This window comes from Gigantopelta aegis, chromosome 8 (genome assembly GCF_016097555.1).
Source record: "Gigantopelta aegis isolate Gae_Host chromosome 8, Gae_host_genome, whole genome shotgun sequence".
NCBI classification, from domain to species: domain Eukaryota; kingdom Metazoa; phylum Mollusca; class Gastropoda; order Neomphalida; family Peltospiridae; genus Gigantopelta; species Gigantopelta aegis.
The window spans coordinates 72,262,804-72,289,371 of NC_054706.1; the positions used below are offsets into that span (position 1 = coordinate 72,262,804).

At 37.1% G+C, this 26,568-nt stretch overlaps 1 protein-coding gene across 4 annotated transcripts in view; it reads right to left on the reverse strand.

Moving 5' to 3' along the window:
• Positions 1–26,568, reverse strand: part of LOC121378777 (protein transport protein Sec24A-like) — a 32,018-nt gene extending 5,450 nt beyond the window's left edge. The window contains exons 1-20 of one of the 4 annotated variants that reach the window (XM_041507092.1): positions 26,271–26,568; positions 22,557–23,501; positions 21,635–21,739; positions 20,694–20,786; positions 19,575–19,690; positions 18,346–19,008; positions 17,629–17,744; positions 16,707–16,809; positions 15,871–15,888; positions 12,046–12,172; positions 11,116–11,225; positions 10,096–10,162; positions 9,640–9,804; positions 5,781–5,938; positions 4,397–4,498; positions 3,756–3,879; positions 2,719–2,877; positions 2,119–2,292; positions 1,477–1,587; positions 284–462 (exon numbers count right to left, since the gene is read on the reverse strand). In XM_041507092.1, the coding sequence (XP_041363026.1) occupies positions 284–462; positions 1,477–1,587; positions 2,119–2,292; positions 2,719–2,877; positions 3,756–3,879; positions 4,397–4,498; positions 5,781–5,938; positions 9,640–9,804; positions 10,096–10,162; positions 11,116–11,225; positions 12,046–12,172; positions 15,871–15,888; positions 16,707–16,809; positions 17,629–17,744; positions 18,346–19,008; positions 19,575–19,690; positions 20,694–20,786; positions 21,635–21,739; positions 22,557–23,501; positions 26,271–26,352 (3,717 nt within the window). In that variant the 5' untranslated portion in view covers positions 26,353–26,568. Of the gene's footprint in view, positions 1–283; positions 463–1,476; positions 1,588–2,118; positions 2,293–2,718; positions 2,878–3,755; positions 3,880–4,396; positions 4,499–5,780; positions 5,939–9,639; positions 9,805–10,095; positions 10,163–11,115; positions 11,226–12,045; positions 12,173–15,870; positions 15,889–16,706; positions 16,810–17,628; positions 17,745–18,345; positions 19,009–19,574; positions 19,691–20,693; positions 20,787–21,634; positions 21,740–22,556; positions 23,580–26,270 lie in introns of all 4 variants that reach the window. The other 3 variants (XM_041507090.1, XM_041507093.1, XM_041507091.1) reach the window with 3 other exon arrangements.

Below are 26,568 nucleotides of genomic sequence, written 5' to 3' on the forward strand. Positions count from 1 at the left end.
GTGGTCTTACACCTACTCACAGAGTCGATAAATTCGCTCGGAGTGGAAGCCGTTACTGGGAACCTCAGCCATACGTCCACTGGATTAACCACTACACCACCAAGGCTGGTATTAACTAATGCTAAATCATTCTATTTGTTTTCGATCCTTTCCCACTTTTGATGCTTTTTAAAACGCATTCCAAAGTCATAACCCTCCTCCACTCTCAAGCATTACACAATTGTTGAGCGACCAATACTACACATTCATGTATACATTTTAGTTTCAATACAACAAGCCTTACACTTTTTATCAAGGACAGAATGAAGACAGGCAGACAGCGCAGGGTGAAGGGGTACAGCAGAGCACCCATATGTTGGGAGGGTGCGATGTGGCTGGAGTACGACTGGGTCGCATCCAAGGCAGCGTTTATCATAGCATCTTTGGCATCCCCCACAGACGACGATACTGACCTGTCAACAGCTGAAAGAAACAACATGCATCTATAAATATTAGAAATGTAGTAGTGTTGGTATAAAGTGCTCCTACTGGCAGTAGCTAGTGGGAATTTCCCTATTAGCTCAGTTGGTAGAGCGCTGGATTCTCATACTGAGAGTCCGTGGTTCGAATCCCCTCAGTGGAGGTTGATTTTTCTGTTACATTTGGAGCCGATGTAGGGACTGAGTGTGTTCTTAACACAAGAATACAATTATAACCCAGTCGGGACCCGTAACAGTTCAACTGCCCGTGGCCCACAGCTCCGGGAAGTAGCTTCACTTGAGGGGGGAGTATGTAGTAGTGTTGGTATAAAGTGCTCCTACTGGCAGTAGCTAGTGGGAATTTCCCTATTAGCTCAGTTGGCAGAGCGCTGGATTCTCATACTGAGAGTCCGTGGTTCGAATCCCCTCAGTGGAGGTTGATTTTTCTGTTACAGAAATATATTTTAAAGAATATTAAATTGCATAAAACATTTATTCAAATAATATTAAACTGCAAAATATATTTAATATTATTTACACACTTTGTTGAACCACTGTTTCCTCTAAATGCTATTTGGACCCAAAACCGACCTGTGAATTTGTTTGTTGGGACAGTAAAAATGGTAACCATGAAAAAAACAGGAACTGACCTTTGTGATTAGTCTGCAGTATAAAAATATTCTATAATTGAAATACCCAGTGAGTCAGGCAATTAACCATACACCAGTAAGAGAATGAATGATATATATTTGGTCCAAATTAGAATAACAAAAAAAAAATATAAGCATTTCTTAAGAATAGTAATGTTTTTTTTTATTAAATGTCAGCATAGTATTAAATACTATTAGTTTTAGATATGCATAGTACTTGGACTTTTTTTTACCCATTTTCTACGTTTAGAGTATTAAAACACTACTCTTTCCTACCCATTTTCAAATATTTGGTACTAAAACACTACTCTTTCCTACCCATTTTCAAATATTTGGTTTCCATATTAAAATATTAAAAGGTTTCTTACCCATCTTGGCTAACAGAGAGATAATGGCCTGCTGGTCAGCTCCTCCAAACAAATCAGAGATTTGGTTTGTAACCGGCAGACATAACGTGTGCACTCTGATCCTTCGCTCACCTTCAGTAAGAAAATTATTTTAAAGTTAATATTTGCACCTCTGTGTTAAGATACAGTAATAAATTATACAGTACTGAAATTGTAACTGTTGAAACACTGGAAACATAAACTGATGAAATAACACACAGCTCACCTGAAGACATCTAGTATTGAAAATTAAATATTGCATGATAAGTTTTAACTTGTTGATCATCATATCTAAATATAATGGACAACAATATCACTTGTATCCTGCTTTCAGGACATAATAAGCTTTTTCAAAGATTATTATATATAATTGTAAAAAAAAAAAATTGGTATTGGTTGGTACAGACACGCTTATAAGAAACAATGGAAAATGCACATTAAAACTTACAAAAATATACTGAAGCACACTTCTATTAACTTTACTATATTAATTCTAACAAATCATTTGCTAATCTAATCTACCTGTATTACAAAACCACCTGTCTCAAAACAATCATTCTCAGTGTTTTAGGTGGCAGTTTCAGTGAGCAATATTTTGTGACTTGATTACAAAGAGTTCAGTACCTTTGCTAGACGTGTAGAGTAGTGCAGCCTGGAAACACACGGTGGACATGTCGGTGAGACTGTCTTCGACTGACATCTGCATCCCAAACCCAGCATCAGGGTTGATGTTCGGAAGTGAAAGCAGGTCAGTCGACCGCACAAAGAAGTTACCATGGAACGTGTGGATGCTCAGACCTGTGGGAATTAAAACATCATTTGCGGATAAATATTTTAAATTCATACTTGATTAACTTCATGAAAATTTTGATGTTTGTAGACTAGTTTCATAAATGTGAGATTCATGGAAACTGTTTGTTGTCAATCTTAATTTTATCAATTTAGATTCTTGTAACTGAGCTGTTTCACACAATTAAATACTTGTAATTGATTAGTTTTATGAATTTAGATACTAAGGGTCAACAAGTTTCATAAGTTTAGATATCTGTAGTTGACTTGTTTTATTAATTCAAGATATTTGTATTAAGTGACTTGCATGAATTTTAGATACTTGTAGATATCTAGTTCCTCTTTAACAATAAAATAATTTCGCTGAAAAAAAGTACAATAATTTTAATGTTTTTTGTTTTTTTAAAGTCTAAAACAAAATCTTGTTTACTGTACCTCTTGTACACCTAATTCTCATAACAGCCTCGAACCCAATCTTCCTTGTGAAGTAACGCCGTAAGTCCATGTCAAACTTATCTGCCAAGCTAGGATTCTTCAGAGTGTGAAATGAGGGATAATATTGAATACATCCTGCTGAATACTTTGATATACATGCTGAAATCAAAAACAAATAAATACTTATACAAGTAATTACACATAAAACGAGAGTAGAGCATGCGTTAATAACCTCACCAATATTTAATGCACACATTACAAGTATCCAATCAAAACAAAAAGGAGGGTTATAACAATAACAAAAACAAAAAAACTAATGGGTTATAGAAGAATATTTTTATTTGAACTGGAATCAATGTTTTAATACATGAAATGGCTTATTATTATGTGTTAAGCATTTAGTAATAGTGACCTAATTTCAGAAGCTGTCCCATTCAATTAGCAAGCCAGTTTGTTTTGTTTAACAACACCACCGGAGCAAACTGATCAACTACTGGGTTTCAAATTGAGACACATGACATCCAAACATTTAATAATTCTGACAGTCTTTAGAGAAATCTTGCTACATTTTTTCATTAGTAGCATCGGATCTTTTATATACATTTTTCCCACAACAACAGCACATACTTTGATATACCAGTCATAAGGCACTGGTTAAGATGGAAAAAATAAACACAAAAAACAACAGATCAACAGAGGTGGTTTGATCCATTTCTGTCTCCATGAAAACACCATATATATATTTATCTCATCTGCTATATACAGGGCTAGCTCTGGTACTCGCAAAATTCGCCAATAGTGAATTTATGAAAGCAGTTGGCAAATTTTATTTTAATTTGGAAAAATAATTTCATGTAATAATTGACATTAAAAAAAAAAAAAAAACTGTTCATTTCTGTAATGTTTAATGTTTAATAGACAATTTGGCAAAATGTTTTGTTCACCCAGAGCTAGCCCTGTACATATAACTACAGTGTTAAATCTAAACATGTAATCAAATATTCTACACTGAACGAGCTGTTGGTCACATGATTTACCTAGTGAGGCTATATCAGCGTACTGGCCATTGAGCATGAACAGGTCGACGGCAATCTGCTGAGCCGAGAAGTCGAGCGCCATCTTCTTGTAGAAATCTGTCGCAGGACCAAGATGGGGGATATTCTGCCAAGAAAAAAATGCATATAACAATGCTGTAAAAAGAAACATCTATTTAACAATTCTTCTGCAACCTGTTTAATTAGTATAGGGGATGGGAGTAGAGTGGATCTAGAATCTTGGGAGTTGAAACATCCTGAAAATAAGACTTTATGAAATCAATTGGCAGTGACTGTATTATTACACTGGGAAGTTGTGAGCATACAATTACCTGTCAGGTGTAACAAAAGCATATATATTATAGACCGATTCAAATTGTCTGTGTAAAATTGCATGTCAATATAATTTTTTCACCAATATTTTCATAAATCATATGTAAAACCATGGCGGGGTATAATTTTAATTAGGACTGTAGCCTGCATCATCAATACTGTTTGTCAGGTGGTTTATAATTTTTAAGGAACAGAAATGGTAAAATTATTAGTTTTTACATGTTAACTTGTAATACAAAACAAGTAACAGTGTTGGGACCAGAAGTAAAACAGCACAATTGAAATTGAAATGGAAAAAGCAAACACCTTACCTTTCCCACGTCTTGTGCTGGCATTTCTCTCATCTGTAGAGCACCCGGTCCGACTGTTGGTAACACAGTCTGCATGACTGTCACCCGACCTCCAGTCGAACTCTGAAAACAGAAACAATTAATTATAACTTTTTACCATTGATACTTCATATCGGATCAAATATGTTTGTCTTCTGGGAAAAAGCAAACATGACAAAGAGCCCGAAATAAACAAACTTGACTGTCACGGCAAAGTGATGACTGTATATTATTACTTAACCTGATATTCAGCATTTGTTATTTTATTAAATTTCAATGCAGAGTGTCAACCAATATTCCCAGTCATTCAGTTTACAGGTTTGAACATATTTGACATATATTCAGATTTGCAAATGAAAGTAAGGTTCAATCTTGTTGTTTTGGGAACACAACCCATCTATTAGGACTATCTGTCAAGGGCAGTGGTTAACAGTTAGTCATACGGTTATATTGCTTCAAACATATGGTAAAGTACCACACTGATAACAGTTTATGTAAAATTACATCATAGTGACCAAGCAATGACACAACCAAAAAGTTAAATAAACTTTAATAACTGAAATAATATGGAACAATATATATTTCACATTGCCTTTAGTCCTACCCATTGCACAGAGCTAAGACTGCTGGGAAGCGACTGACATCGCTTCCACAATATGACGTTATTGCTTGGTCATATGACTACACAGAGGAAATATGCTGTCACCACTTTATAGGCTATTCTTTTTTTATTAGCAGTAAGAGATCTCTTATATGCAGAATTTCACAGACAGAACAGTACATACCACAGCCTTTGTTAAACCAGTTATGGAGCACTGGTTGATATAACAAACAGTCTAATGTGTATACCAATGGGGATCAATCGTGCATCAAGCGAGCATTTACCCACTGGACTACATTTCATCTCCTTTTGGTAGGATGCAAACCCAGTACCTACCAGCCTTAAGTGTGATCACTTAAGCCATTATGCTAAATTTTGTTTTGTTTAACGACACCACTAGAGCACATTGATTTATTAATCATCGGCTACTGGATGTCAAACATTTGTTAATTCTGACATTATCAGAGAGAGGAAACACGCTACATTTTTTTCCTATTAGTATCAAGGAATCTTTTATATACATCATCCCACAGACAGGAGAGCACATACCATGCCTTTGATACACCAGTCGTGGTGCACTGGCTGGAACAAGAAATAGCCCAATGGGCCCCACCGACAGGGATTGATCCCACACTGACCGCACATCAGGCAAGCACTTTACCACTGAGCTATGTCCCACCCCTAGCCACTGTGCTACCACGGCTGGTTTTTGCATAACAAAGTACAATTTATTTAAATGAATCGGTATGCCTTTGTCATACTTACCATCATCTTGTACGCAGCCTGCAGAGCGGCCCCCAAGGCACTCCCCGTCTCTCCGTTCCCCTCGAACAGACCCGGCAGCTGGGAGAGCAGATCAATGACCAAGTCCTTAGACTCGTGCAGGTTCACCAGCAGATTGTCCGGACATGGCAGGAAAATATCTGAAACAAAACACAACATTTAAAATAGTTTTAACATACTTCATGAAGCAGGTAAGAAACAATCTAAAATTACATTTTAAGTTAGTAAACTAATAATATGCAAGTGCTGTAACTACTAGAAGAATTTTTGTATTGAAGAAAATAACCAGGCACTAAATCCACGAACATAACTTTGGTATTGCAGAAATAAGCAGTCACTAAAATCACTAACAGAACTCTGGAATAGTAGAAAATAAGCAATATCTAATACCACAAATAAAACTCTGGTATAGCTGAAAATAAGCAATCCTTAAAACCACTAACAGAACACCACTACTAGAGCACATTTATTAATTAATCATCAGCTATTGGATGTCAAACATTTGGTAATTCTGACATAGATTCTTAGAGAGGAAACCCACTACATTTTTCTATTAGTAGCAAGGTATCTTTTATATTCACTTTTCCACACAGGAAAGCACATACCACGGCCTTTGCAGACCTGTTTACCCTAAGTGATCTGTAGGAGTAGTTTGGTTCAGACTTGTCAGTAGTTTTGACTTCTTGTCAGTAGTAATACTATAATCTTCAAAAGAAGAAACGCAAAACCACATTGTCGTAACATTTGGAGAATTGATTTAATTATTGAATGGTGAGTCTGGTAATTACCAAATGTTGCAGGATTGTTCACAATTCACTCTAGTCCATTGTGAGTAAGTGATAGGACACACCACCAAGGTCAAGGTCATCTGGAGTCAATACCGGGTGTGGCCTCCGCGTGTGTTGACAACTGCCTGGCACCGCCTGCCCATTGAAGCAACCAGAGTACGGATGACGTCCCGGGGGATGGTGGCCAACTCGGCCTGCAAGGCTGCTGCCAGCTCGGGCAGGGTCTGGGGCTGTGGTTGTCGCTGTCGGAGGCGTCGGTCCAACTCGTCCCATAGATGCTCAATTGGGTTCAAATCCTGTGATATCGATGGCCAAGGAAGGACATTAATGTTGTTGTTCTGTAGGAAAGCCGTTGTGAGACGTGCTGTGTGAGGCCTGGCGTTGTCATGTTGGAACACTGCGTTGGCGTTGGCCATAACTGGAACGATGTGTGGCCGGAGGATCTGGTCAATGTAGCCCTGTGCATTCAGGTTGCCCTGCACGTGGACCATGTCAGTTCTGCCAGTGTGTGAGATGGCTGCCCACACCATGACACTACCCCCGCCGAATCTGTCCACTTCCTGCACGCAGTTTGCCGCATAACGTTCACCACGACACCTATACACGCGACATCTTCCATCATGACGTCGGAGCAGAAATCGGGACTCGTCACTGAACCACACCTGTCTCCATCGCAGTTGAGGCCATTGTCGATGTATCTGGCACCACTGCAGTCGGAGTCGACGGTGTTGTGGTGTTAACATGACACCTCGAACTGGACGTCTAGCACGAATTCCTACCTCACGTAGGCGGTTCCGTACGGTCTGGTCGGATATCCTGCGCAAACCTGGTATTGCTGCGGCTGTGGAGGTGGCAGTAGTCAATCGTTCCCGAAGGTGGCGTACCCGGATGTAGCGGTCCTGCCCGGGGGTAGTGACCCGTGGTCGACCGGATCTAGGGAGGTCACGTGTTGATCCATGTTGCTGGTAACGGTCCCACAGTCTGGAGATGGTGCTTGGGGACACATGGAATGCCCTGGCAACGGCCGTTCTGGATTCGCCTGCGTCTAGTCGGCCGATGGCATTGTTTCTCTGCGGTTCACTGAGACGTGGCATGTCCTGGATAGTCAACTGTCGGCCAGATACAGAGGCCAGGCAAGCGAACACCCTGCACTTTTATACTGTCAGTGTTCATGTTGCACGTGCAGACAACGCACGTGCAGTGGTGACATGGTTTGCACGTGGCTGCGTTTTTGCGAATATTCACATTTTGGAACTTTATTGTACAGTAGCTGCGTTTTATCGAATGTAACCGTGGGAATGTGTTTGGGACATGCAATGACCTTATATTCACAAAGCATGAACCAGTAGGAAACATAAAATCCGAGTTATAACCCATTTGTACCCTTTTGCGGTTCTTTTTTTGAAGAGTATATGTTCACAGATTTTAAGGAAAATAGTTCTCAACCGGCAGGATCTTTTGTATGCACTCCTCATATTAGCAAAAAGCACATGCATGTACTTTAGAATTGCATTCTGGGCCCTAGCTCTGCCCACTCCCGCTCTCCACACTGTTGATCTGATGACATAATGCACATTTGAAGTTAAAACGGCATTAAACTGGATGTTACAAAGCTAAAACTTCATTTAACAAAGTTAAAACTGGATTCCACAAAGTTAAAACTCATATCACAAAGTTAAAACTGCATTTAACAGTTGAAAAAGGATAAACTTGCATAACACAAAGGTAAAACTGCATAATATTTTACTGGGTTCCACAAAAATAAAACTTCCTTCACAAAACTGCATAATTTATGACAGTCAGGAGTTTAAATATAACAATGTAGTTGCCTATAGTAAGCCCCTTTCAGATGATCTAGAGTTTTGTCGGAATGCTGTCTGTATGTGTCACAAGGATGTCCTGGTCTTGATTTCAACACCAACAGAGATTCCAGTGTGCTGTCCCCAAGAGAAGCTCTCTGGTCTGTTCTGTTTTTCCAAACTGTGGAAAACACTCGCTCACAGTGAGAACTACTGTGTGGAATGCACAAAATTCCACACATAACATGCGCCAGATTTCTGTACAGTAGATGTCCGTTCACATCTTGCATTTTACCTATGGCTATCCAAGTTTGATCCAGTCTGTCTTTTATCAAATGTTTGACGTCTTGACACTGATATGCTATGACCTCTTCCATCACCAAATCCTTGGAAATTCCTTTTCGAAGTAAACGTGGAAATTTATCCAAAAAATATCTCAATGCAAGACTGGATGACAGTGACATCTGCTACCTCAGCATGGCACAGTATGGGTTCATTCAGTGGCAGTTTCTGTATGAAGTAGTCACATGCATTTTGAAAATACATCCGGACACATGCGTAGAATTCTGCAATTCTACTCTCTAGCAGATGATTATTTCCCTTATTTGCTATATACTCCTTGGCTGCCTCTCCAATGACTAGCTCCTCGTTGGGTCTTCTGATTATATTTCACTTTGTATTCAACTTTGTCAACAGACTTGCCAACAATAAAGACGGGATAACGGAATCGACCATTACGCCGCTTTTAAAAATATCATCTGAAGGACTTTTTCAAGAACCAGTTGATGCGCCTTTTATTCGGCAAACTCCGTAGTTTGCTTCGGTAAACTCCGCAGTTTGCCGAATATACCATGTTAAAAAAAACCCAATAAAACTAAAAACAACACAAAGTCGTAGTTTGTTTGAGACAACACATAGTCCGTACTTTTTGGCAATTTTCCGTAGTAACTACGGAGAAAACGTAGTAGTAAACAGGTCTGCCTTTGTGATCCACTAGTTGGAACGAGATTTTTTTTTTTTAATTGAATAGATCCACTAAGGTGGTTCAATACTGCAATGCTAAATCCCATCCCAAAAAATAACCAATCATTAAAACCAATAACAGAACTCTGGTATTGCAAAAAATAAGGAATCACTAAAACAATAGGTAGAACTGGTAGATTAGAAAATGACTAAACATTAAAACCAGTTTCCTACAATCATAGCCAAGTATGAACAAAACATAGAATAACAAAGTCTGTGACAATCCCTAACCTTCCAGGTCGGGTACAATCATCATCTGGGGCTGGGCGAGGCCCTCCGCGAGGCTGAAGAAATAGAGGAATCGGTCGTACCCCACGAAACCGATCTGTGTCCGGGAGTCTCCAGGAAGTTTGTCTAGCTCATCGAGAAGTGTTTGACAGAATAAACTCAAATAACCTGGAAATTTGAGAGAGAGAAAACAAACACAACAAGTTAATTATAAGTTCCACAACATTATATCTCATCCCATTTAAAAGCAGCAGTCAAACTTAATTACAAGTTCAATAACCTTTAGGTACTCTCATTTTGAAGTAGCAAAGTCAAAGTTCAGATTAAATACCGTTTGTGCATATTTCACTCATATTGAAAAATCAGCGAGCTGTGTTAATAAAATAGGATGCATGGGGTTATCCCAACTCAAATGTGAACTATTAACAAGGTGTCATGTAATAATATTAAAAAACCTACCTGTTTCAACAGCGTTAAAAGAGACATCTAATAAAAATAAATAAACAGCTGGCTGTGGAGGTCTCAACTGAAAAACAATTTTTTTTTTTGGTAAAACATGATTGTAACATATCATAAGTTGGTATATTCAGTTTAATTAGATTAATTTTTTTCATTTAACTATTAAAAAATCACTTACAATAGAAATAAAGGATTAGAAACGGATTCATTCAACTGATTGTTGTTGTTTTTTCATTCCAACCAGTGCACCACAACTGGACAAAGGCTGTGGTACGTGTTTTCTGTTTGTGGGAAAGTGCCTATAAAAGATCCCTTGCTGCATGACTACGTGTCAGTATTACCAAATGTTTGACATCCAATAGACTCTGTTAAACAAAACAAACTTTAACTTTGTACTTTGTTAACAGAATTACATTTAATATCAATTTTAAGCAGATCAGTAAATGGATGACATAACAAGAACTTAGAATGTACGGATGTTCCACAATTGATCACATGGGGTTGGAGGGCAATGCTGGCAATTGTTTTATATACACAGTACTCACAAGGGGCGGAACATAGCCCAGTGGTAAAGCACTCACTTGATGTGCAGTTAGCGTGGGATCGATCAGTGAGCCCATTGAGCTATTTCTCATTCCAGCCAGTGCACCACCACTGGTATATCAAAGGCTGTAGTTAGTGCTATCCTGTCTGTGGGATAGTGCATATAAAAGATCCCTTGCTATTAATCAAAAAGAGTAGTCCATGAAGTGGCAACAGCGGGTTTGCTCTCTCAATGTATGTGGTCCATAACCATGTCTTACACCATATAACCGTAAAATAAAATGTGTTGAGTGCGTCACTGAATAAAACATTTTCTTCCTTCCTTCCACAAAAAAGAAAATTTTATTCAAAACATATACACACAGTGGACAATATGTAGCAGATCTAGCAGGCATAAAATAGGTCCAGTGTCTCCAGCCTCACCCCACCACATGTGACAAGCCTAAATAAAAGCCTGAAGAAGAAGCTAGTGGTTACCATGTATTCTGACGGAGCGATGAACTCTATGGTGGACGACCTCACTTCTGGGCGACGCTGTGGATCTCCGTAGGTCTTACTTACTGGATCAAAGGAAAACTCCTCTGGTACTGGAAACACAAAATAATAATGTAGCTATACTGACAATGTGCATTTACTCAATATTCCCAACCGTCTTTGAATGGGTTAAAATAGAATAAAATAATGTATTATAATTATATTGTAACATTTTTAACCAGTAAGGTATTAATTTGGAGACTAACATGACTGTGGACACATAATCTGGATGAGATTGCTGGGTCTTAAAAAGCAGCAGCATAACTGGGACAAGACCAGACAGGTCTCTGAAAATTCCAAGAATGATTCTTTCAGTCATGGGCCACTAATTGCAAGTCTAGTTTAACAACACCTATAAATAACTTACTCTAGCTATAAATTTATGCTGCACATTAAAATGAAACTTATGCCAAGATTTTTAAATCTAGTATCCTAAATTATTTTACAAAGGAATTTAGATGTAGAAAAAATCATAGTTTGGAAAATTTCTGTTAAAAAAAAAGAAATGTCTGAATATTGCAGCCCTTGCCTATATGCATTTGTTGCAGTGGGTGTATCATGATATTAAAAACTTATATTAAAACATGAAAAACTTAAAATAGAAAATAATTTAGCCTTATGAAAAGATAATTAAATATATTTGAAGAAGTATAACTCAAATACACATTTTTAGAATTAGTGGATTCTGTCTAAACCGGATTCAAATGGGAAATGTGATGTCGGCTTTAACAGAAATCCTGATTAAACAGATGCCAGTTTGGTCAAAATACACAGTATTTGTTAATTTAAAAATATATGTACTAAGCTCATTATCATAATCAATACACAATTAACAGATATATTGTTAAAGCTGCTAGGTTGTCCAATACTTACATTCATTTACTCGGTAACAGAGATTGCACTTCCATCTGCGTTGATCGAGAAAATTAACAAACGGGTTGATGTATGTTCTGCATGAGCGACACCGAACTATCACACTTGACTGAATCACAGGTAGTTGCTGCAAAATACATCAAGGAAAACCCCCAATGTAGTAGTCTTGTAGATTAAAACATACACACCTTCTGGACTTTTTCTGCTGATATTTGCAACTTAATGTTAACCCACTATTCAGCACTTTTATACTCTTCATATAATTAGATAACCACATGGAGATTTATATTTGTGGGTGTTATTGTCTATTTGATGTCCACAAATTGAGTTTATTTTAAAATTGCTTATATATATTGTCGTTCAGATATTTTCTCGAGCAAGATAAAACAGTACGGTTTTATACAAACTGGTATATCACATTTTCTAAATCATTTGACGTTCATGTACCAAACATCACAGGATCAATTCTCCAGACAAACTGTTCTAAAGATGAATCCAGTACCAACTTGTACATTCATGAATATTAGTTTGTATCTGAACTGTTTCTGGATAAACAGAGATAAATAATATCACAGCTAAAAACCAACCATTCCATTCCAATAATATTATGATATTATTTCTTCTAAGCAGTGCACTGCCACAGATGTGGCAATGATTGTACTATCAGACGAGACGCCTTTCACATATCACTGATCCATGCATCTACTTATTACACCTGACAAACCATATTCTGCCTGCTTCATTAACCTGTTTGTAAATACACTTAATGACCTGAGGTTTATAAAACATTATTCACACTTCAGCTGAAAACCAAGTTTTACAGCTTTATACCATCTATCCATTAATTGGTTCCATATTCTTATCAGTCAGAGGTGTTAAACCATTAATATTACACTGATGGCACCTAAGTCTGCGCACCTAAGCATTTGTGTTATATTTTTAAGTTAAAATCTTTCTTTAAAAATATTTGTTTCACCACCACAGTACAATGGAACAATAAACATGTTACTACTAAAAGTTATTTTAATTTTAATGGGTTTTTTTAGTGCATTTGAATGCATTTTTAGTGGGACCCCCTGTATTTACTGGCCTGCATGGCGGCACATAAGTATGCGCAGCAAACATTAAAACAACACTTCTGTTGCTAATATTTACAGAAATAGCAAACAAATAATGAATCCGACTTTTTGTAAGTTCTAAACAACAAACACTTCCTGTTATAGTCTGTTTCAGTAAAATTTTGATTATGCAAATGGCATAAATATAAATGGTGTTCCATGAACCTTAGTTTGGACAACACAAAATGACAATATATAAAAAGCCAATGTCAAACATTTTGATCATTATTCAACAAAAGTTGTCTGCTATTAACTGTGTAAATGAGTACAAATAGTGTTCGTTAGATATATAGGACAATCAATGATAATTTTGAAACAGACTATAGCTAAAATAGGCCATGCTGTTAGTGCAGGCTTCAAAATCTGTGTGCAGCCATTTTGCATTATGTCACTCAGTGGGAAATTCAAAGTATGCTTGAATATTTACGTTAACATAAAATAAAACACTTATTTCATTTATGGATTCATAAATTACAATAAGGTATGTATTGAAGCTTCTATGTAAACTTGTGTAAGTTGATATACAAGGTTGATCATTACATGATCATGTGACATGTTGACAGGTGATACAAAAAACACGTTGATCGAGGCTGGCAAAAGTATACTTTTAGTGCATTAATTCAGAGGGGTTTTTTTTCAATCAAATTGTTATCTATCAGTTTTATACATATATTCACAATCAAGATGTGTTGTTTTAACCATTGTTTTATGAATTAAATTAACATTGTTTGTTTGTTTACAAACATACCCCAACACTTATTTCAAGGCGTAATGTAAGGTAATTGACGTGCGCAGACTTTTGTGCCGCACAGACTAAGGTGACATGAGTGTACATACAATCATAAGGCCTTTGTATTTGGAAACAATAGGTAAAAAATTTCCAATGAGGAAAGTTAAAAGTTTGTTTTGGTTAACAACACCACTAGAGCACACATTTATTAATCATTAGCTATTAGATGGGCAATCAAACGACCGTAAAATGCACTCCCTGATTTAATAAAAAGGAGGAGGTGATTGCAAGCCACTGCTTGCCATTATGTTGATCGTAATTAATTATTTGTAAATTACATGAACTACATGTAGGTTAATACCATTCATCAGAAAGGGTTTCTTAGATTTCTTCATTTATATTCTTATTCAACTTGTGTCTGGTGCTTGTAGTTAAAAATCTAGTATTTCTATTTGGTTTATGAATCTGCATGATTCAATTTATAATATTTTTTATCATAGTGAAAATTCTGCATCAATTACATTACTTTATAATAGAAAAACACCAAATTCAGAATTTGAATATTACTGAGCTATTATTAAATTCATATTTGTGTATTCAGTAACTTTCTACTGCAAGCTACTGATATTTTTTAATATCCTGTCTGAAAAAAAAATCACTGATCAATGCATCTACATTGATAAGCAAATTAATTGACATAACAGAAAAAAAAGATCATTAAGCTTCTATTCTTATCAAGTCCAACTTTGAAAGTTTCCCAATAAAAAGTAATACAACATTGTTCAAATTTTCTGCCAATGAAAGTTCATGTTAATTTTGTTAATAATTTAAAATTATAATTATTTCGAGTTAAAATATTTAATGCACTTTATATTAAAAAAATAATAATAATAAATAACAAGAATACAAAACCACAAAGAACAACCAACAGTTAATTTTGTATTTTTGTAAAAAAGGATTTTCTTTTTTTTTAAATTGATTAAACAAGCATTTTACTGTTCCAGAAATACATGTCCCCTTCCAGACCCAACAATTTTTCGTATTTCCTAAATTCAATAAACCCAGACATTCTATGACGCCATACCCCACAAAGGGTACACTTCTCAGCATATTCTCTATAGGTAGATCTCATTTAGCCAATAGTTTGGCAGTTTTCATTTGTGCTAAGTAGTATTATTCACTCTTGTAATACCCTCTACACTCAAATATTACAACGACATAGGAAAACAAAATCAGAAAACAATGCAGGGTATTGAAAAGGAGAGAGTACCATGAGCTTTTCATCACTGAACAAGAATATGAAATGTTTAGGGTAATTCTAAAATCACGAATTTCAGAAAAATAGTGTTTTAATCTGGGCATACTGAATGTCTTGCTATTATTAGGGGTGGGATGTAGCCCAGTGGTAAAGCGCTCGCTCGATGTGCAGTCGGTCTGGGTTCAATGGGCTATTTCTTGTTCCAGACAGTGCACCACGACTGGTATATCAAAGGCTGTGGTATGTACTACCCTGTCTGTGGGATGGTGCATATAAAAGATCCCTTGATGCTAATCTGTGTGGTCCTTAACTATTTGTCTAAAGCCATATAATAGTAAATAAAATGTTGTTAAATAAAACATCTCTTTCTTTTTTTTGCTATTACTGCATTATCCATATGCTGCTGGAAAGGTGTTATAGTTGTTTTGGGGTTGTTGTTGTTGTTTTCTGCTAGGTTGTGTGAAAAAGGAAAAATCTTAAAGATGTTGCAAGATGTGTAACCAAGAAGCAAAAAAAAAAACCAAGATTCAACCACCAGTCTTAGGAATGATGATGAAACGTGAACAATAGACCAATGGTGGATGAAAAATTAAGACCAATACACTTCATGCAGGAATTATCAAATGATTTATTCCTTGCAATCAGTAGCGTAAATTTAACTTTAAATGATTGAAATGGAACATGTGAATGCACCTCAACAGAACTGAAATGTTACTTACGGGATCTTCAGGATAAGTCTGTAAAATAATGTTTATTTAGGAAATTTAAAACCACACTGGTGTGGCAGACAGCTTTATATCACGGGGGTGCAATGGTTAGAACCTATTTTACAAGCATTTTCTAAAGAATTCCTAAATCTTGTGTTTCAGTCTGCGTGTGCTGTCATTTGGTAGTGTGCTGTGTTTATGTAGATCCAACTTCAGAATATTATATTCCTTATTACAGATGTATTATACATACTATATACATGCTGATGTCATTTATAAAATACAAAAATTCCAATGGATTTCTGAATTTTGATGTGACGATGTATGGTCATTGAATATTTTCATTGGTTTTGGGAATACAAGCTATTCCTACAAATGTATCCAATTTTGTCCCCCTCCCAGTAAATTCCAGATAAGCCAATGACAATTCAATGCATTAGCATATTTTGTTCCAATTATATTATAGACAACAGACACCGTAGCTATTATGCAAAATCTCAGGAGATGCAAAGCAAAAACTTGACTAATACAAGCCAGCAATTCATGCACTGTAATCACAAAAAGAAAACTGCAATACATGCTTTAGCCATAAAATACACAAGAGGCTTTAAATCAGTAATTAATTTAAGCCGTTTGGAATGTATTATAAAATGCATTTGCCAACTAAGATGCCAATAAATGATTTAAGCACATTCTACTTAAATGTATTTTAGCGCATTTTAATGTTTTCAAAATGAGAAAAATCCATGTTTAATCATCGTCATACACAATGTGACAAATTATAACAACTAAGTTACAAGACACATTTGCACAACACCAAAGGGAAAACGAACAAGAGAAAAACTTACAGATAAATCTTTAAAAGGGTGGATTAATATTCCTAGAGGCAACCTCGACTTGCTCAGGAGAGAAGCTGTCTGAGGAATACATCGCAGAGTGCAGCGGAAAATTCTACAAAAATAAAACAAGTCAGGAAAATACATTCCAACTTCTGAAAACAAAAATTAATAACACATCGAGACATCAAGACTAGCATTTATGTTAATTCAATAAGGACAATAACACAGCATTATGATTACAAAAGAGAGAAGTTAATCCTCAACAAAAATAAAAATGAAGACTCTGCTCATCTTACTAGCATTTACATTTCATTTTAACCTGATGTTATTATGACTGAAACAAATTCAACCAGTTTAATATTTTCCAAGTAAAAATTACTTTTAAAATATACATGTCAACCAGTTTTGTCTAGTGGTATCATTAAACAAAAGAAACTTTAACTTTGTATACAATGAAGTGTGTCCTAACTGACATCCGAGTAAACTGCATTTTTGTGTAAGCCAGCACGATCAGTCCCAATCTGTGACAACAGCTTGGTAGACATCTAATTCAACACACTGTGCAGACATGCACCATTTGTCAGTCTTTTTAGAGTACTGTGGTTTATTCATTGCAATTGCAATATGGCATCCGTCTGTCTAAAGATTACATAAAATCAGAGTTCATAATCAACAACTGCATGACTGAAAACTTCGTTATCACAGTTACTGGTATATCAAAGGTTGTGGTATGTACTGTCCTGTATGTGGAAAGTGCATATAAAATATCAATTACTGTTAATGGGAAAATGTAGTGGGTTTCACAATGACCAACTGTTTGGCATCCAACAGCCAATGATTAATAAATCAATGTACGCTAGTGGTGGTATTAACCATTAAACAAAACAAACTTTAACTTTTATTATCACAATTAAAGTTAAAGATGACTCACTCGGGGTTGCAGTTCACGTTTTTGAAGTCATGTTGCAGGGTAGGTTTAACTACTTCCAGACCTTCTGGTGGTATTAACCTTTTCTCTTGCATCAAATTCACTGTTCTCTGAGAATCCTAAAATGCAACAAAATACATAGTGGTATAAACGTATTAAAACATAATACATATTTTATTTATAGATCAACAGAACAGACCTGATTTTATATTTTCCAAACATTAGTCTAAGAGGCATCTATTAAGATTTTTGGTCAAGGCTACAGGTGAGTTTCTTTTATAAGACATAAGCAAGTAACCAAACATTTCTGTGGGGTACAGGTTTTAACAAGCAAAACCATGTTTTCAGTATATTTTAGGACATATGAACGACTTAAAGTATTTATTTGAAAGACTGACAGGATTTTGCTTAACTGTAGATGGCTCAATCCACGTGCTATGAGATGTAGGATCACACCCCGTTGGTGAATCTAGAGTCCCTTCCCCCTACCCCCATCCAACCAGTGGTATATCAAAGATCATGGTATCTGTTCAGTAGGAAACCACATATGATTCTTTGCTGCATAATTGGTAGTAATCTTCATGTATGTGGCAGCTGTGTGTTTCCTCTCACACACTCTAGGCCAAGTGTCGCAATAATTTAAAATGAGCTGAGATGTCACTAACACTATTCCTTATATTTCCTTTTGTTTATTTCACCAATAAAAACTATTTAACTTACATTGACACCAAATCTTGCGAAATCTCCTGACATGGCATTCATGCTGTTCTGCTGCTGCATCATCTTCTGTTGTGCACCTTGCTGACCTGGTTGCGGCATGAAGCTTCCCTGTCCTGTAGGACCAGACATCAGCCCAGTAGGACCTGACAAAGGTCCTGCAGGACCAGACATTGGCCCTGTAGGACCTGACATTGTTTGTCCTGCAGTTCCTGACACCAGCCCTGTAGGACCAGATATTGGCCCAGGGGGACCTGACAATTGTCCTGAAAGTCCTGGCATAGTCCCTGCTGGACCTGACATGGTCCCTGGAGGTCCCGACATTGGCCCTGTAGGTCCTGACATGGTCTCTGGAGGTCCTGACATTGACCCTGTAGGTCCTGACATTGACCCTGGAGGACCAGACATTGACCCTGGAGGACCAGACATTGACCCTGGAGGACCAGACGTTGGCCCTGGAGGTCCTGCCGTTGGCCCTGTTTGGTAAGGTTGACCTGGCCTCATCTGCTGGTTGTATCCCTGTGAAGGTGGGACTCCATAGTTCTGTATTCCGGGAGTGCCATATCCTGCTGTCGACTGTGGGTTTTGTCCTGCTGTTGCTGGTAGCCCATACATTCCTGGCTGGGACACTGGTGGCCCTGAACCACTTGCTGGTGGATATGCACCCTTCAAACACAAACAATCAGATGAAAAATACTTCATGGCTCAAACAAAGTAATTGTTAATGACCGATCAAGCAACATTTTCCCATTACCCAATATGCACCTGTAATCCAAGAACAACCAATCACATGAAAAATACCTGATGGCTCAAAAGTAATTGTAAATGACCTATGACGTAACATTTACTCATTACTCAAAATGCATTATGTAATTCAAGAACACACAAACAAAAGGTTTATCTTTGGACCATTGTATCAATTACCAGTAAATGATGAAATGATCCAAACCAAAATCCCCTATGGTACTATGTTAAAACAAAATAAAAAGTTGCAGAATCTGAACAGGGGCCTAATTCACAAAGGTCTCTTAGGTTCTGCTAGACAACAAAACATCCTCTTTGCAAGTCTTTTAGCATCGCACTGCGAGATCGCAAAGTTGCATGAGTTTAGTGAATTAGGTCCCAGATATCTTAGCAATACAAACTGTTCAAACACTTTAATATTTTATAACAGAAGACATTAAAATGAGTATATAATATAATTTAACACAAGAGTTTAAACCATGTTATACCATTTGAGGATACTGTCTTCTGCCTGTGATTCCAGCTGACTTTTGACTTGAATCTTGCTGTGTTGGAGAAGCTGCTGTCTGAGGTACACCAGGTCCCGGTGGTTGACCAGGAACACCTAATTACAACAAATCCTTCACATCATTCACCAACACTCAACGTACAACAGCTGTCATCATCTACCAGCTAACACTGGTTACTTTTTCTCTCTAAAATTGCTAATATTTTTTTGTTCAGCAGTTTTAAATCCTGGCCATTTTATTCAAAAGTTACAGATTCAGTAATGTTATTTATCATATTCACAATATAAGATAAAAAAGACATACAAAACATAATCACATAAATTATAATCACATGATGTCTATTGCTATTGAACAGTAACAGCTGGTACTTTGGTTGTCAATAGGCAATTTATATTCGCCACATATTTTACAACGGAGTGTGACAAAGTGTAATTCATTCAATTTTAAAGTAATCGCTCTGCTAACAGCTATTGTTTGTAATAAACTATTTATACCATATTTCGAGAAACCCTCAACATCCTTACTATATTACCTAATGCAGAGATTATAACAAATGCAAATGAATCATGATATACTTCATTTAGATACAAATTCCCGATATGATGAGTAAATATTTTTGTAATTAATTTAACCATGGTGCACTGCATTATTCAATGGCCTAAAACTACCACCATTGTGATTAAATCATGCTAATTTTCCCAATCCCATCAGACAGGACAAGCTGCTGAAAAATCGCAGACAATGAATGAAAAACCGTTTGTTTTGTTTCACGACACCACTAGAATACATCGATTTATTAATCATCAGCTATTATATGTCAAACGTTTGGTAATTTTGAAATTTTTCCATTGGTAGCAAGGGATCTTTTATATACACCATCCCAGACAGGATGGCACATACCACGGCCTTTGATATATTATTCGTGGTGCACTGGCTAGAAGGAGAAATAGCCCAATGGGCCCACCAACAAGGATCAATCCAAAACTGACTGCAAATCAAGTGATTGCTCTGCCACTGGGCTATGCCCCCCCCCCCCCCCCCCCCCCCCCCCACCCTCGTGACAATGAATAAGTACATCATGAAAGACATGAACAATACCTTGAGCTGTTGGAGTGAACTGGCCCTCCAGGGCATCAATTGACTGCATGCTGACTGGAGATGGTGCTCTTGAGGACTTCTGTGATGGAGGGTCTGAAAAACAATTAGCAAATTTACATTATTAACTTCACAGTTTACAATTATACACATGACACTGGATTTGATACATCTAAAGAATAGCTATAATGGTTTCTGCGAAGGCTAAAATTACATACTCTAAAAAATTTGTAGTAATTGTTTGGGATTTTTTATATATAGATAGATGATAGTAAGAGAACTCCTGTTTAAATCTGTCAAGTACATAAAATGCAGTGTCCAATTTCAAAATATTTCAAACCCATAACCACCTAATAGTGACTCATGGTCTGGATTTTTTTTTATTACGTACTCTTAAAATATTTTCCGGCAGAAACCATGGCTATGATAAATAAGCATCCCTTTTTACTCTGTTTACAGTACAAAATCAAGACTCCTTAATAGAAAACAGTTAGAAAACATTTTTGCAAGAAAAAACAAACCAGGACCATTTCAAAACATACCATGCAAATTTGGGAAACAAATGTGTTTAATTTAAACCATTTACAATTCAAAAGTACTCAAAGTACTCAGCAATACAAATACATGTTTCCCCCACCAGAAAAATAAGAATTTGAAAGTCTAGAAAATGTTGACCATCCATCACCATTATTTTAATAAATGCATTTCAATTAAATTATTTGCAATACATAAACGTGTATGTACTTTTATGAAAATTAATGTATTGACATGTACTTCAAACTGTCCTCAGATTATTTTTTAAATGGATCTGAATACTATCCTATATCATGTGTAATAGTGTCAAAAAAATTACATGTGTTTTACTGTTACCTATAGTACTTAGTTTAACTGTTATAAATGTAAATGTTCAAATTTCATGTATGTGAAAATGTTCTAAAATGTACCTGAGCTGTTGGGTGTAAAGCCAGGTGTGAGCTTCAAGGACGCACCCACTTGGTGAGAGTATTGACCATGGCCATGATATGGAACGGGCAATTCATTTGGTCGACCTACGGGAACAATCAATGTGCAAGTCAAAGGAAGTATTGAAAATTTAGCAACTCAAAAAGAAAACATTCAGAAACATGGCTAACTCACTAGATAACCATCTTATAATTTGTGAAATAAATGTAAATTTATGTGACATTGTTTACAAGTACTCATACAGAAAATACAATAACAGAACTGTACAAATACAGTGCTGTTAACTAATGTGCCATTTACTTTCAATGTTTATTAAAGACAATTAAGAGCAGAGTTCACTTCAGAAATCTAATATAAGAAATAATATAAAGTCCACCACCACAGGTTTAATAAACACCCACTATCATAAAATTGTATAGATGCAACCCCTGCAATTAAGAAAATGTCCATGGCAAAAAAAACCACGTCATTGCAAAAAAGTGCTGGGAAGAATTAAAAACTCCAAGGCAAACTCCAATTGCAGGGGTTGTAGATACATACAATCATAAAACACATCTGCATGTACATGTATGTATGGACTGAACAAAATTAAGACAAAGATGTGCAAAATTTTCTTTTATTAATTTTACATTCATCACAAAAACATGCAAGCAGAAAAACCAGCAGTTAGGTTAAAACAAGCCTTGATCAGAATGCATTCCTTACACACACACACACACACCAAGAAATTACTATAACCGTAATATGAACCAGTAAAAAAAAAAAAAAAATCAATGTATACAGGTATAAAACATTGACTTATAGGTATTTTTATCTGGACTATGAAAATAATTCAAGACAACTCAATCATGACATCATCGCTGATCTAGGAGCCAAAACAAACATACAAACTAAGATATTCACCTGTCGTCTGTCCTTGAGGCACCATGTTAGTCGGTGTGTTTGCTTTAGGTGGACCACCACTAGGAGTCATCTGACTAGCTGCTCCCTGAGGAGGTGGAGGACCTGGCATATTTGATGGAGGGACACCAGCCCTTGGTGGTGCAAAACTAGAGCCTTGAGGTGGTGATGGTCCTGCACTTGCTCCCATAGGAGGTGGAACCCCACCTTGTGGAGGCCTCATCCCACCTTGTTGAAAAGACGGACCCATTCCTGGTGGGGGCATCCCTCCACCATGTGGAGGGTTTTGAGGCATCCTTGGCATAGCCTGTGCTGGATTCACTCCCATAGAAGAAGTGGGCATCCCACCTTGTGGGGCACCCTGGGTCATCTTTGGAACATGTGATGCTCCAGTTTGTTGAGACGTCTGAACCATTCCTGTCGGAGGCATCATCCCCCCACCGTGTGGACTGTCTGTTCTGCCCCCCGTAGTGGGTGGCATTCCACTTTGCTGTGAACTTGGTGGAAGCTGGCCCTGAAACCTATTTACAGATGTGTTTGGTGGAAACTGTCCAGTGGGCTGATTAGCAAGGGAGCTTGGTGTTGGAAAATTGGACGGTCCATTCATTACTGGATTAGAGAACTGTGGCTGAAACTGGCCTCCCGGTGGACCTGAAGACACAGGTGGGTGTGGAGCAGGACCAGAAGGTCTTTCGCCAACAAACTGTTGAGACTGGTAGCCTGGATGTTGTCCAGGATGTGGTGGCCTTCCACCATCAGATGCTGGAGGCATGGGGTTTGGTAATGGTTGTGGAGGACCAACCCTGTTGGATGTTGGTTGGCCAGGAGGTGGCATGCCATTTGCAGGTGGTGCATTTCTTCCTGGAGGTTGGTTCGGCCCTGGTGGCTGGTTTTTGAAATGTTGTGGCATGCCCATTGCCATTGGTGGTGGTGGTTGTGATTGCTGACCTGGAACAGGAGAAGCATTCAATGGTGATCCATTTGGCTGAATCTGTCCACCTGGTGGATATGGCATCCTTTGGCCACCTACAACAATTACAAGCAATGTATACTAGACATTTACAATGCTTAAATATTTTTAAAACCATAATTTTAACTCTTTTTTTCCTAACCAACATAAAAACTACAATTTATATGTATATACATATTACAGTTGTAATTCATTTTAAATTATGTTCCCACCCAAAGTTGCACGATGTCATATTTTACTGTTTTAGTGCACAGATAAAGCTTACAGTTTGTGTAAAACATGCATTGAACATGGGGATCCAGAGGTTGTTCAGTAAACAATTAGATTGACTTCTTGATTACTGAGGGGTGGGATGTAGCCCAGTGGTAAAGCACTCGCTCGATGCGTGGTTGGTCTGGGATCAATCCCTGTCGGTGGGCCCATTGGGCTATTTCTTGCTCCAGCCAGTGCACCACGACTGGTATATCAAAGGCCATGGTATGTGTTATCCTGTCTATGGGATGGTGCATATAAAAGATTCCTTGCTGCTAATCGAAAAAGAGTAGCCCATGAAGTGGCGACAGCGGGTTTCCACTCTCAATATCTGTATGGTCCCTAACCATATGTCCGATGCCATATAACCATAAATAAGATGTGTTGAGTGTGTTGTTAAATAAAACATTTCTGTGTGTGAATTTGTATAAAATCCACTAACAGTGAATTAAAAGTTAAAAAAATTACTAGCCACGATTAAAAATTCACTAGCCCTACATATGGGTGTGGGGCTACCATAATCTAGAAGCCCCGATGACTATAGTATATAGTCACAAATGTGACCATAAGCTGACAACTTTAAAAAACTATATTTTTTAATATCTAAACAGGTGCTTGTAACCTCAAACATTCAGTATTAAAGTGTCATAAACTAATTATAATGTTTATTTTTACAGTTTTATGTTTTGCTCCAAAAATAAATAGTTTGTCCAATTCTTTGTTTTAGTTTTAGGTACATAGTGCTCCTATTTCAGAATGTTAACTTTGATTCCTGGAATTTATGACATGTTGTCTAATGCAATTTGGAAGAAACGAGGAAATATTTTATTTAACAACGCATATTTTAATTAGGCTTATATGGCAACAGACATGGTTAAGGACCACAGAGATGACAGAGGAAATCCATTTCTACCATACAATGGGCTACTCTTTCTGATGGGAGCAGGTCAACTCGCCCCAAAACCAAGTCACCCCCAACCAACTTGCCCCAGCGGTTTGGTCAACTCGCCCCACACTGTTTCTAAAAAGTCAACTCATATCATTACCATTTTATTAATTAAATATACCAATAATTTAAGCAATAACAGGGTATGTACTTGAGATGTTTTTTGACTGGCCAATCGGGCCACTCACAGCAACACTTTGACTCGCCCTTACAACTTTTGAATGGCCCGCAACAGAAGTTCGTTAAATTTTTTTAACTTACTTGAATTGTACTTTAAAAACATGTTATCATATTGTACAAACAATAATAACAATACAAAAGAAGGAAACAGAATTTGTTTTAGTTGTATTACAAACTGTTGTAATTAAATTGCAATTATTATGTTGTTACGGGACCCACACAATCAAACATCTGGAATGTTTTACCAAGGCTCGGTCTTGGAATGAATAAGGTGCTTTTATGGCCGTATGACGAGAAATTAAAAAACATTACTAAGCTGACAGCAATCTATACAAACAATAATCACATCCACTAGAGAAATAAACTTTCTGATCTTTTACAAACATTAGTTATTTGCATTTTGATACATAATACAATATGCGGAAATTTTCGGTCGCCAGGCGGGTGACACGCAATATGGTTTTGATTTGCCCGATGCTATTCTGACTCACCATGGGCAATCGTGCAACCATAAAGTGCACACCCTGCAATAATGTGCATTAAATATTTTTTAATGTGCATACCAGTCAGTCCAAAAGGCCTTGCCTGATCATTGCTTTGAGGATATGACGGACAAACTTACAAGTTACATATTTTGACAGTTCATTGTAATTGATTATTGGAGCTGCCCAACACAAAACCATTTTAATAAGTGGTCATAATAGCTGCATTACACTGTAATATTAATACATAAAATGACACAAAAGTTGTAGACATCCACTTTTAATTTCGTCACAATTATTTACGGACAGTAAAGTTTGGGACGAGTTGTCCAAACACTGGGGCAAGTTGGTAGATGGTGAGTTGGTTTTGTGGCAAATTCACCAGCATTCTTTCCGATTAGCAGCAAGGGATATTTTATATGCAGCATCTCACAGACAAGACAGTCTTCATTACACCAATTGTGGAGCACTGGCTGGAATGAAAAATAGCCAAATGGGTCCACTTACTGGGATTGATCCTAGACCGACAACCCACCAGGCAAGCACTTTACCACTTAGCTATATCCTGCCCCCTAGTACATGTGGAATCATGTCACAGAAAATTGTTAACCCGTGTGGCAGTCACAGTGATTGAAATAATGTTTGTATAAGTCTTGTGAAAATATCATATGATGTGACCAACCTGGTAAGATAGCTGCTGCATCTTAGTATGGACATGAGTCTATTCTCAAACTAACAATGAATTGATTGGGTTTTTTAAATATGTAGGAAAATATAGTTGACTAAAATTTTATAAATTATATGTTACTAGTGTACCAGACCAATATATCATATGTACATTTCCAGCTGTTAAATAATTAGAAAAACGATATCAATGTATTTTGTACCTGGTAACCCTGGTCTCTGGGTGTAATCGACCTGCTGAGTTTGGTGCTGTTGGTAATTTTGAGACGAGAGGGGGTCAGCCATTGCGAGTCAGATGTTTTACAAATTCCGACAATCAGTGAATCACCTGCTGAAACATACAAATGATCGCAGCCTCTACAGTACAACAACTAGCGTGGTGAATTAACAATCCACTACTAGTAAATAACAATAAATGTAAGTACAGTCTTCTCTATTTGTATATTACAACATTACATTCATTCTAAATTCTGCAACATTTCTACGCGATCACTTGCCATT